This window comes from Saccostrea echinata, unplaced genomic scaffold (assembly GCF_033153115.1).
Source record: "Saccostrea echinata isolate AGI-Se365-2 ecotype Australia unplaced genomic scaffold, CSIRO_AGI_Sech_v1 ptg000009l, whole genome shotgun sequence".
Taxonomy (NCBI): Eukaryota; Metazoa; Mollusca; class Bivalvia; order Ostreida; family Ostreidae; genus Saccostrea; species Saccostrea echinata.
In genome coordinates this window covers 25,667,150-25,681,169 of record NW_026889758.1, presented here as the reverse complement: position 1 = coordinate 25,681,169, position 14,020 = coordinate 25,667,150, and the positions used below count along the sequence as shown (strand labels likewise).

At 32.3% G+C, this 14,020-nt stretch overlaps 1 protein-coding gene across 1 annotated transcript; it reads left to right on the top strand.

Moving 5' to 3' along the window:
- Nucleotides 1-3,628: 3,628 nt before the first annotated feature.
- LOC133183517 (uncharacterized) lies at nucleotides 3,629-13,405 on the top strand. The gene is made up of 4 exons (XM_061318467.1): nucleotides 3,629-3,908; nucleotides 9,067-9,211; nucleotides 10,106-10,176; nucleotides 12,617-13,405. Exons 1-4 carry the CDS (start codon nucleotides 3,827-3,829, stop codon nucleotides 12,838-12,840), a joined length of 522 nt encoding a protein of 173 aa, XP_061174451.1. The 5' UTR covers nucleotides 3,629-3,826; the 3' UTR covers nucleotides 12,841-13,405.
- The last annotated feature ends 615 nt before the right edge of the window (nucleotides 13,406-14,020 follow it).

Genomic DNA, 14,020 nt, shown 5'->3' with positions numbered 1-14,020 from the left:
TTTATAAATATGAATTTTGAACCACCCTTCTTAGCTCTATTCAGCTATGAAACACACATTTATTATATTTCAATCTTTGTTGTTTGATCAATAATAAAGAAAAAGAAGGTGTGTGTCATTAATTAAGTTCTCTCTTGTTGGGAAGAGATAATTGCCCTCCAGATCACAGCTTTAAATTGCAATCAAAACAAAGCAACTCCTCTAAAGAGATATTCATTCCATGATTTAGAAAACAAAGCCAGATATTTATTGGAGATAATTATTTCAATTTAAAATGCTCTGCTAGTTTTAGAAAAGAAAAACTTTCAATTTGATAACTATTTTAACATCTAAAAAGATTTTTATGAATTTTCTATCTGTACAATTCTGATTTATGAAGAAAAACTTTCAATTTGATAACTATTTTAACATCTAAAAAGATTTTTATGAATTTTCTATCTGTACAATTCTGATTTATGAAGTAAAATTGTTCAACATAAATAGCAATTTAGGATGTTTAGGTTACCTTCAAAGGAAATATTTAATTTGAGGGTTACAGTTGCGACTCATTTCACTCTATTAAAATACTCACTTTTAATCAAATATCATAAGCCATGCAATTTGCGTATGGTTTTGTGTGCTGGAAACTGCATCAAACTGATCTCGGATAGTTCTTTAAGAGATTCTTATTGTTTTGTAAATAAATGTTATAAATTAAACAGAATGATACACAATGCCTAGAGCATATTATTTCTTGTACTGTTTGTGCAGAGGCTGAGCTTACATACAAATAAATGATGTTCTGTACATTCATTGACAAGGATTATAAAAATTTTCAAAAAATTTAAAATGTATTTGTAATTTAATTAATTACTTTTGCAAAGCAATTGTAATTTAATTAATTACATGTCTTAGAAAGCCTGTAATTTAATTGAAGAAAAAGTCAAAGTAATTGTAATTTAATTAATTACTTTTTAAAGTAACTGACCCCATCCCTGATATATATATATATATATATATATATATATATATATATATATATATATATATATATATATATATATATATATATATATATATATATATATATATAATTAATTAATTAATTTAACGTTAGCTGTAACACGTCAATTGATTGGATAAAGATTTCGTTTATATCGTATTACATAAGTTGCCTACGTCACAATGAGTTACGTCAAAAACTTGTTACTCCGCTTGACGTAACTTTTAAAATATTCTCAATTTGAAGCCATTTTTGGAGGAAAAATTGGCAGTTTACGCTTTTTTTTTATAAACCGCTTAGCGGTTTATAAACCGTAAACTGCCCCATCTTATGGTATCTCGTATATATAACACAGGCTAAAATAAGCTTCATTCCTTAAATAAATAAATAAATAAATAAATAAATAAATAAATATATATATATATATATATATATATATATATATATATATATATATATATATATATATATATATATATATATATATATATATATATATATATATATATATATATATAATATGATTGAATAATTCCCATCTCTCTGATTGGCTGAGAACCAACAATACTACGTTACATGTATATTGACCTGCACCTGACCTTCCAGGTCAATATAAGGAATTATTTTTTCTACATTGGACCAAAAATAGATAGGGAAATTCCAAATTGATGCAAATAGTTTTGGAAAGTTATTTCACTTGCACCTGACTTCCACTCATATGAATATAACATTAAGGCACATAGATTCTTTGGTGAGGGTTGGGGTTGGGGGGTGCAGGAGGCCTGCCCATCTCCCTACCTTTTGAGAATGTAAAGTTTTTATTTAAATTTTAAGGATAAAAATTTTCAATGAAAGCCCCCTTCCCTCTTTTATGGACCTTTACATCCCACCAAATAAAATTTTGAGTTGTGAGAATTCTTTTCCTTTTCTTGGGGGGGGGGGGGGTTGAGGAGGGGCTAGTCAAAGATTTCTTTTCAGGTAAGTTGTCATTTTTTTCTTTTAATGCCCCCTTTTTCAGAATCAATCCTATATATGCCTGACATTTATTTTTTCTACATTGCACCTAAACTAGAATTGGTTTTTAACCCCGTTTCTCTCATTATGTTTGGCTAGTCCTTCAGTAGATGTGAACATGCAAGTAAGATGGCATGGATTGCTTATGAGTGTGTGTCATTTAATCATTGAATCATATAATAAAACAATTATTGCTGTTTTTTCAGTCAATACAATGATTTAGCCACCTTCGAAGTACCTTCGGGCTCGGTGAATATTGTACTCCTCAGGTGTCTAAATCATTGTATTGACCTCAAAAACCAGCAATAATTCTATATATATATATATATTTGTGTGTGTGTGTTTCTGTGTGTACATCATTAAAATAATCTATTGTACTATAACCTTCTAAAAGTTTTGGATTTGTAATTAAAAATTAGACATATGGTTCTTGACAAGAATTTCATTTTATTTTAGTTTATTTTGAGCCAGTGCCCTTGGAAGTACAATTTTATAGTCAGGACACAGTGCCTAGGATTAGAGTGAGAAGCTGTGTGAATATGCGAAAACAGGCAATGGATTTTATTTAATATACCCCTCTCACTTGAAAAGCAGGGTGGGGGTATATATATTGACGAGGGTTTCCGTCCTTTCGTCTTTACATCCTTCTCGCAACTCCTAGCTCTTATATCACTAAATAAAATTGAATGAGACTCAGAGTCTTCATTACCACATAGTCCCATTGTGCACTTTCTATTTTACGTTTTAATTAGACAGATATTTGGGATTTACCACTGCCATTATTTCTATGATAATGAGGGTGCCCATCTCTTAGAAATAACTCCTCCTATACTACTGGATAAAATTTAATGAGACTTTCACAGAATCATTATTACACAGTGCTATATGCATTTCTTATTTCATATTCTGATCAGACAGAAATTGGGGGTTACAATAGCAAACAATGAACACTTCCATTTATTCTATAACATAGCGGGTACCCTATCCGTTCTCCTATACCACTGAATAAAATTTAATGATACTTTCGCATAATCTTTAATAATTTGTTACACAGTGCAAAGATTAAAATTGTGCACCTCCTTGCTGCCACCCGGTAAATTCAAAATTTACATGACAATTGATATGGGAGCGGGGGATATCATTTGTGAGCTCAGTACTCACAGTACCTCTACGTCTTATTAATGTACTGAAATAGAAATTGCAGAAATGTCAGAAAGAATACATGTATATGTCGACAGTTTTTTTTTTAGTTGGATTAGTCAAAAATCTGTCTCGTGAGCTATAGATCATTGTTTGTTTTTTGTTTTAAAAAAGGATGTCGTAAATTTTTAATTAATGGATTTACTTATATTTCACTACATCTGTAATTGCCATATCGACCATATATCCAAACATATGTCCATATCTTGCAGGAGCCTAAGCAAACCTCATTGATGAATTAAATCAATAATTCATGCTGCACATATTATTTTTGCTTCACCGTTAAACAGGCTTTCAATAAATAAATCGAATACAAATCAAACAAGACTTCCTTACGGAAGCAGGAGAAGATTGTAAATTTCCTGCTATGTTACAAGTACATGTAGTTCCCAAGGGTTTAAAGGTACAGTGTTCACAGCAAATCGGAGTTTTAAATTGTAACATTTGGTTCTATGCAAGTCCAGCAATTCGAGGAGATGGTATAATTATCGGTGGTTTAAATGGATGAATTGAAAAGAGTCTAGGTTACTTGGGATTTTGTCTTCTCAAATTACACAAAACAGAGATAATGGTAGTTCTATATAATTGTGTGTCCGAGTAATCGTATGTGTGATCTTTGTTTAAACAACAATGGATCTGCCTCTGTTTACGAAATTATTGAAGCAAAATTGGCTGTTCTTTCTCTGTACAGCAGGCGTTATGAATTTTACTGGTAAGTCAACCATAGATGTATATCGGTTTTTAGAACATTTAAATATACATTGTATCACTATTTAATTTAGAAAAAATGATTAAAGTTCTAACAGAGTAATTTTTTTAATGAGATCCACCTGCATGCATGGATGATCTAAACTGTTAAAATATATCAATAGGAATCTTTTAGAAAAAAAAGGTTTTATATCTATACGTTTATTACCTCTTTGACAAACATGTGCATGTAGTATATAGCCATTTTTTTAATGGTGCGTTACAATTAATGATATCTATAAAATGTCTTAGTGTACAGCAACCAAAACTTCTACCATAAAGTATGGAACGCCATAGCTGCCTGAAGGTCACTTTCATATTATATGAGGTGGTATAACCTTTATATGCAGTGGTGAAGTCATTATATATAGCACAGGCACTTGTTTCGGTAATAAATTTTTAACCCATAGTATAATAATAACACAAGGTATCTAACTCCGAATTACACTGAGTACCCTCCTCCCCCAGAATCGCACTCATTTACACTTTCAGAGGAAATACACTGACAAACTGTTTATACCTATGTTTTCTACGATAATTTATCTACACAACCATATATGGCATGCTTGTCTTTATTTTCTTTAGTCTCCGTAAATAGCGTCAAAACTCTGCTCGTCGAGTGGAAAAGTCGAATTCAACCATGAAATGGTATGTGCTAATCCCGCACAGAGATTTTGATTGGCTAAAAATCTGTTTCTAAAATTACATCGGATAAACATCGTAATGTTTTCAGGGAAAATCAGACGTAAACAAGTTCTATTTACTTATGCAATATTTAAACACTGGAATTGAATTTTTAAACCCACTCATTTTTTAATTCTGTTCTCTATGCGGGATTAGCACATACCATTTCATGGTTGAATTCGACTTTTCCACACGACGAGCAGAGTGTGACGCTGTTTACGGAGACTAAAGAAAAATAAAGACAAGCATCCATATATGGTTGTGTAGATAAATTATCGTAGAAAACATAGGTATAAACAGTTTGTCAGTGTATTTCCTCTGAAAGTGTAAATGAGTGCGATTCTGGGGGAGGGGGGTACTCCGTGTAATTCGGAGTTAGATACCTTGTGTTATTATTATACTAAGGGTTAAAAATTTATTACCGAAACAAGTGCCTGTGATATATAGTGGTAAAATCATTATATCCAGTGATAACTTTATTATATGCAGTGGTTTTATCATTATATACAGTGACAATGTCATTATATGTAGTGGTTAAATAATGTAATGAAGTGATAATATCGTTACATTATGCTGTAAAATCATTATATGTAGTGGTTATTCCATTATATACATTAATGAAATCTTTATATGATGTGATAATTTAATATATACATTTATAAACATAGTTGTGTTATAGTGCAATCATTACATTATATGAAACACGCTGCATGTGCAGTGCCAAGTTCATTTCATTCAGTGCGACATCTTTACATGAAGTGAAAATTTTGTTATGTGAAGTACTAACATCATTATATTTTAAAGTAAAATTATTATATATATTTTAAAACCATGCTATGCAGTGGTAACATCTTTATATGAGGTGGTTAATAATTATATGTCGTTGTTAATTCGTTATATGAAGTGGTCAATTCTTTATATGCTTTAGTCGTTTCATGTTATGCAGTGGTAACTTCTTTATCATCATCTAAACTGGTCCTCTTAAGGAGTAAAAACCGCGCGGAGTTCCAGTTTAAAGCGGGTATTGATAAAACCCGGAAACGGCAAATATGATACATGTACCAATTTAAATTCCTTGAAAATATATAAATTATACCAGAAACGATGTACATTATGTAGGTTGTTCATATTAAACCTCGATTATAAAGAAAGCGTTGATTTATTCATGTTTATTCTCAAAGGAAGATTCCTGTACAAAAGCAAAGCATAGTGTACAGGAAACATAAAATGTAATGCCGTACACATGGTATATGTAATATATAGAGTATCTTTTAACGAGTGTATCTTCAGATATCAGACGAGGGGGCTTGTCCCCCGAGTCTGATATCTGAAGATGCACTCGTTAAAAGGTACTCTATATGTTTTGTATCATTGTTCTCATGCACTGAGTTACCCATGATTTATCAATTTCACGTTAATAGCATGTAATTCGACTATATTCTCATGCACTGAATTAGCCATGATCTATCAAAATTTCATCATACCATTTTATATAACCAATGAAAAAAGAGCACGTGATTCGAAAAGTATAGCGCGCTGTATTTCTTGAACTTTCTACCTCGTCCATTCATATCTTGAACGCCATGTTCAGATGACGGTTGTGATTTTATGCTTGCGCAATTCTTATAGACACGGAAACCGAAATTATGAAGGAGTATTACTTAGATCAGTTAGGAAACCAGATGCAGGTTGAAGATTCTTTGGGATGATGTTTGATCTACCGGAACTAATAATTGAACCTATTATTTATGGATTTCGATATAGGAGCTATTTTAGACATGATGACGTTTATTTCACCAGTCCCGAGGTCGACAGTCGACACGAAGGCGAAAAATGAAAGGTTTGTACAAGTGTCCGATCTTGAAATTCAGTGTTCGATAGACTCTAAAAAATATCAACACTCGTAAATATACCAAATGGCAATTTAAACGTTCAGGCTAATCAAGGAGTAGCGTGCGGCACAGGAAAATGTCCACTTTTGACCGAGATGAACAGCAATTCTCTAAATTACTGGATGCAGCGATTTGTGTTGGAATAAGAAAACAAGGAATATCCACCTCGCTTCCTGTACTACATTGTGTGTGGTTTGTTACGCTTCAAGGTTTATGAGAGATGAAAAAGTTCATTTATAAATAAAAATGTGCGTGTGTGAATTCCAATTTTGGATTTAAAAAATTGACGTGCAAAATTTATATGTGTTTGTATTTTGCTTATAAAGTCAGCTACTTTGTTTATATTCTTTTTCTTTATCAATGTAAGGTCAAGGGTCATTGGAATTGTTGCATCATTACCCTGGCGTGCTCTGTCTTGATAGAGCATGGTTGTTAGAGCACAGTTAGTCATGGTGTATCAAAAATAAAAACACAGTCGACATCAAAGGAAAAACACCGCAGCAATGATACAAACATGTATGTAGAACATTGTGGTAAAATATGGGTGAAGTAACTTTACAAAAGACCACTTTGATCAACATGAATAGCCAGTATTCGATATATATATGAGCGAACACAACATAATTTTCGATGCACAGGCATCTATAAAGCTTGATTAACCATGACATCATACAACTCTGCATCCCCCACCCCCGTATTGGCCAAATTGTAAAACTGGAAAACAACACAAACCGATTGCACAGAATAACATTAAGATTGCTATGATGGAGAAATCACTCATTTTCCAGAAATGCACTCACGTAATTTATTTGTTAGGGAGGGGGATGATGCATAGATGTACTTTGTCCACGCTTAAAGTGCCTGACGGTAGATAACGCGAATCCAGGATATTTTTCTCAACCCTATCTCGAACCCCCCTCTAGATCCGATCATGCCTGTAGTTGTAATAAGCGTGTCCTCTATTCTTTCCTTAATTCCAGTGATCATTGTCTAGAACACAAATTTGTACATAATTATTCTCTCCCCCACCCCTCCACCTGTTTTAAAACATCATTGCCTGTTTCATAATAATTGGTCAAAAAAGAGAGCATAATTGTCATTTTGATTAAGCTTTAAAAATAATATTTAGACGAGTGATGAATGAGGCATCAAGATAGATACATGTACTTGGTCTGTATATCTAATTAGTATGTAATTGATTGACCACCGCATGCATACATTAAATATAGTCCTGGGGGGGGGGGGGGAGGAGAGAGTTGGGTCATGAATAAATTACATTGTTGTGTTATTTTTTCTAATAGGATATAAACAGTTTGATAAAGATTACTGGTTACTGTCTGATTTATATATGCGTGTAGTAAATAATTTGAAATAAAATTTTCCGTTCCACCATTCCGCTTTCCGTTCCGTTGTCCAATTTGCGTTTTATCAACACTCGCTTTAAACTGGATCTCTGTGTTTTTTTACTGTTTAAAAGGACCAGTTTAGATGATGATAAAGAAGTTACCACTGCATAACATGAAACGACTAAAGCATATAAAGAATTGACCACTTCATATAACGAATTAACAACGACTAATAATTATTAACAACCTCATATAAAAATGTTACCACTGCATAGCATGGTTTTAAAACATATATAATAATTTTACGTTATAATATAATGATGTTAGTACTGTACATAATAAATTTTTCAATTCATGTAAAGATATCGCACTGAATGAAATGAACTTGGCACTGCACATACATTGTGTTTCACACAAACTATGTTTATATCTGTATATATTGAACTTATCACATCATATAAAGATTTCATTAATGTATATAATGGAATAACCATTGCATATAATGATTTTACAGCATAATGTAACGATATTATCACTTCATTACATTATTTAACCACTACATATAATGGCGTTGCCACTGTATATAATGATAGAACCACTGCATAAAATAAAATTATCACTGGATATAATGATTTTACCAATATATATTATGACTTCACCACTGCATATAAAGGTTATACCACCTCATATAATATGAAAGTGACCTTCAGGCAGCTATGGCGTTCCATAATATGTAAAGAAGAATATTATTAACTGTTACATTAATTATTAGATAACTGTTTCTGATAAGATTCCGATCTTAAAATTGATTACAATGTTTGATCCAACATGATAATAAATGTCTTTCGGTCATCCTTAAATAGTCTATTTTCTGCATCGATTGTTTTTAAGTACATCTAACTACAACACGGACAAAAAGGATATATATATATATATATATATATATATATATATATATATATATATATATATATATATATATATATATATATATATATATATATTTCTACTATATATGAGGTTTTAAACAGATAGTTTTAGTGTGAATCTCATGAAATCCCCCCCCCCCCCCCACCAGTACTTAAGTTTAAAAATGAAACTTTTAATAAGCTGTATCAACACAATCTTTCTTATGAAGAGTATATTTTGTTAGAAGCTTTAATTTGGTACGTAATGCATTGTCAATGGTCTTTAATTTTAGACGGAAATGGGGAACCTTGCGGGACTATTGACAATGGGGCTCAGTTGTATTGTCCGAACAAGTATCACTGCTGTAACACTGCGGTCCACTCATGTTGTGAGGATGGCTACACTTGTCATGGATCCACCTGTATAAGCTACATTGCGTACGTTTTTACTCATACCTGGTTTATACTTGATATCATTTTAATTTATTTTGCTCATACGTGCTTCAATATTTTATGCTCTTAATCGCTATTATGCTAATATTCGGTGTTAGAATAATGCACATAACTGATATTAATTTCAGGCGCGGATCCAGGAACTTTTTCCAAGGGGGGGGGGGTGTCCATCCGAGTCAAAAAAAAATCTTACCCAAAAATTTCTTGACAAGCAAAGGTAAAATCCACTTTCCAAACGTGAAAAACCCCTATTTCGTCGTGGTGATGGTGGGGTCCACGTTTTCTAAAGGGGGGGGGTCCAAAGTCATTTTTTATTTGCTTTAGTATATACTTTTTATAACTCTGCAAATTCCAGGGGGGTCCTGACCCCCCCCCCCCACGACCATCCTCTAGACCCGCGCATGAATTTTATTTAAGGAATTAATTTAATAGCTACCCATTTTATACCGGCGGTATAAACTGGGTTGGGGCAGTTTACGCTTTATAAACCGCGTAAACTGTCCCAACTCAGTTTATACCGTATAAATTGGGTAGCTATTAAATTCATTCCTTATAATTTAATTTTCATTCATTTGGTGTAAGAAAAAAGATGATTGTCCTTAAAAAATGACCTCAATTTGTATAAAATTTGAATGTAACGTCAGGCGGATCGATACGTTTTTGACGCAAGTCATTGTGACGTAGGCAACCCATTTTATACGATATAAAATAAATTTTTTATCCAATCAAAGACAGCGTTACAACCAGATTTATTATTCACAAATGTCATTATTTGTCGGTGAGGTGGCTGATGAATGTATACTAATTTAGAATTTTTTGAACTTGTGCGTTTTTTGGTTAATTAATCAAATGATATAACGATCCGGTTATTTCTTGCAGATTAATCGTGATACCTGGTGTTATCTCATTTGTTATCATCATCACTGTCATTGCTAAACTCGTCAAGAAAAGTAAGTATGAATAAATATTTTAACAAACCAGATCCATATTATTAATATTATGATATTTATCATTGCATGAAATTATTGTCAACTTCTGCTGCATCTTGATAGACAATGGTTTGATCGGGGGTTAAATTTTTTGCTGCTACTCTCAACTTCATGCAATAATATATAATTGTATTTGTTTTCACCCAAACGGTGAACCGTAAGCGCATACATTCCCCTGTTTTTGAGTAAAGTTTTCCAGTCTAGATAAAATCACCCTGGAGGACGTGTAGGTAGTAAAATGTTTTTTTTCAAAGGTTTCTCTACCAATTAAACTCAACTAATTTGCATGGAAGTACAATAAAGCAGTCACAAAAATGTTACATTTCTGAAGACCACCTTTCCCAGTTTTTCCTGCAGTATACCTCTAAAAAACTTGATACTTTGATAAATAAGTGTACCTTAGGATATTAAAACTGTAAATTATTTCAACATTGACACAGCCTGGTTTTATCACAGAAAATATTTTTTTCATGATAATTACATGAAGTAACGGAGTAGCTTGTGTTTTAAACGACCAGATACATGTATATATACATGTACATATTGTACATACGCAAGTGTAGGTTTGTAGATCTGTTCATATTGATATAGAATTATAACCTATATATGGGTTTGTCTGTTAAATAACGTACAGCTTAAGTTGATCTATTCTATGCATTTGTTTTACAATCACCATGGATTGCCCTGTTATAGTTTTTTATATTTTGTCTTGTCCAAATAATCAAATTGTTTAGAAACTTTAGAATAATCGATTGACATATAACCAAATACTTTTCATCGGAATGCTGCAAATAAAAAATTCATGTAGAGAGTATCATGTTGTAATTTTTAAATGTAAACCCAGTAAATTCAATATTTACAACATGATAAAAGTATACATGCACATGCACCTTGATTTGAATGAATATAGAAATAAAATCTTCTGTACCTACCTACCTACCTAGTCCTTGTTGCACCCGGAGGCACATAGAGCAAGGGAAAAAAAATCTTCTGTAATGACATACTCAATTGAATAATGAAAAGCGACATCTCCAAAACGCTTAATTTGTAGCGACAATAGCAAATTTCCCAATTCCTGTATACATATCACGACACGAAATACCATGCAAGGATTATTTATGGTCGAATGGATGACGAATCAACACCCTACCCGCATTCTTTGTGTTAAGTAGCAGCAAACGAATCAAAGTAGTCATAGTACTGTAAGCCGGGCTCAAATAAAAATATGCTAATAAAATAAGGACCTCAGTGACATATATGAAAAGAAATCAAAAAAAATACTTTTGAAAATTATATTTTAAAAAAATCAGTGTAAATGTAAATGATACACCAAATTTATAATGGGGACCCTATACCACGGACCGAATTAATCAGGGCCAGAGATAATCTCGCACCGCCGAAGGTAAATAAACGGACCAGTCTGGTTTCCTGCCCTGTTTGTCTTCGTCCAATCTCCCTTGCAGAGTTGTCGTTCGTTTCTCTCTCAGAATGTATGAGCCGATGGTAGAGAGTGGTCTTCGTCTTGTAGAGAACTAGGCTACGACAACAACCATAAACATATGAATTGAGCTGTTTTACATTACCATTGATGTTTGCTTGTGTAGAAAAATCTCCATTTCATTTTTGTTGGTATATTTAGCGTTTGTATTATCTCAAAAAGCGGTTAAAAACAAGTACAATACTTTTACTCGTAAATTTATTTTGGCGGCTGTGTGCGGTCAACGTCCTGCCTGAACAGGCTGACAATAGCTGGCAATTGCTATTTGAGCAATGAGCCAGCTAAAAACTACTGATGCTGAAAATTTACGTTCATATTTCATCGTATATTAACAATTAAAATGGAATTACATTCTGTACTAACCAATGTGCGAAGAAACAAAATTCGTAGAGCACATCCTTTAAACTTGTTGGCAAACTTCATACTTTCAATTTTACCCAATCCCAGCCAAAGAAAGACGGGGTATGTGTACATGTACAAGCACGTAGTATCACGTTTTTTTTTAACGTGGGAGGATAATTGAGAAGATACCCGAAAAAATTAGAAAAGAAAAAAAGGTGGTCTAGGGATTGCCTAAAGTCGAAAAAAAAATCTATTCGGGGGGGGGGGGGGTTAGCTACCAAGACAAATAAAATTAGATACTTTTTCGTTTGTGTGAGAGGATTTGACCGCGCAGCAATTAAAAAAAGGGGATGTCAATGAACATTTACATACTACATTGATGAACATTTACTAAGTGCAAGTAAAATTACAACAACTGATTAGTATGTTGTAAGGACTTGTTTTCGGATTCTGCTTGTAATATTTATTGTATATCAATATCATAATTATTTATCCCAATGAAATAAAATTTGAACTGTAGGATAACAGTCATTTTCATTAATAATGTGTGTTTTATTGTAGGAAACGTATTATATACAAGTGTTGGTCGACCCGGACTCACCACAGTGGAGTATTCGGGAAATCTCCCTCCATATTACTATTGTCAACCAGAGTCTTGTTCTTTTCTTCGATATTTTTACTCAGTAATAAAAACAGGAATCATTAATTTTAAGAACAAAAATATTTTAGGAAAATATAGAACACGAGTGCTAAATAAAGCAAGCTGGATTAATACAAACCGTTGAACAGTCTTGAAGAAGAATTGTATCGACCTGAAATTAGGCAGCTGTTCTCCGCTACTAACACTCTTAGTGTCATTTCCAGAATAATCTTGTTCAACAAATGATTACATGAACAGCTACTCGACATAAGTATAGTTAACTTTTAAATGAGTTTTAATATATCCAACATATTTTGATATGTTGTATATCAAGGATTTGTCGAAATATATCACCTGTCCTCATTGTATTATGAATATATTTCAACTTTCAAATCTCAAACCCTCAAATAATGTTTTACGAGATCAGGTAAGTACATGTATAGGATATTGAGAGAAGATCTGTAAAATGCAATATTTGCATATGCTCCGTCATTCCCCTTTATGAACCTGTACCCAGCAGTTGCATATAACTCCTTGAATGCAGCTAGCGGATTACTTCATTGGCAATTTTGTACATTCTTTTATACAGCCTATTTCATTTTACATTTTTGTCACAAAGTATGATAAATATATATTTGGTATTAAAATTGGTCACTCCTTATAACTGATCAGTTGTGTGTTAAAGAAACTAACGAAAACTATGTAGATGTATATACATATGTATCTATCTGTATACATAAATATTGTGATATTATGTTTACATGAAAATAAAATAATTATGCAAAATTCTATGATTTTCTTTGTAAATCTTTTCTTTCAAGTTAATATAAAGAATATAAGAGACCTCTTTCAAATGTGTCAAATAAAACTATAGTATGCAATATTTTTATTGTTTGATTACAATTGTTACAGATGTAATTGACTTCAGTAAATATGTTTATTACATTTTCAACAGTGAAATGCTGTAATTTATTTACTGAATAAAAGTGATATTCTGACACAGTGTGAAAGGATATCAAAATGGTATTCTCACAGTGTGAGAATATCAGAAGTGCGGCAAAACTTACGATTTTTCCTTCCCTTCATGAAGAGTGTTTTTTTTTTTTTTTTTTTTAAATCCCTTGCCTTTTATCCTGACAGAGACAAATACCGGGTAGTTATACTGCCAAAGTTTTTCCAAATATGTCATTAAAAATACATGTTTACTCGCAACCGCTTACCTATGACGTCTAAACCGCTCAACTATATGACGTCACAGCCTATGACACTGTGTTACGAAAAGACAGAGCAAAGGGAAAATCTAAGAAAATGTAATAAACAGAAAA

What these genes read in the sequence shown, in the direction of transcription:
- LOC133183517 (XM_061318467.1), top strand. Translation starts at nt 3,827, where the DNA reads ATGGATCTGCCTCTGTTTACGAAATTATTGAAGCAAAATTGGCTGTTC. An exon ending in AGGCGTTATGAATTTTACTG is followed by an intron (nt 3,909 to 9,066) that starts GTAAGTCAACCA and finishes CTTTAATTTTAG; the next exon opens with ACGGAAATGGGGAACCTTGC. An exon ending in ACCTGTATAAGCTACATTGC is followed by an intron (nt 9,212 to 10,105) that starts GTACGTTTTTAC and finishes TATTTCTTGCAG; the next exon opens with ATTAATCGTGATACCTGGTG.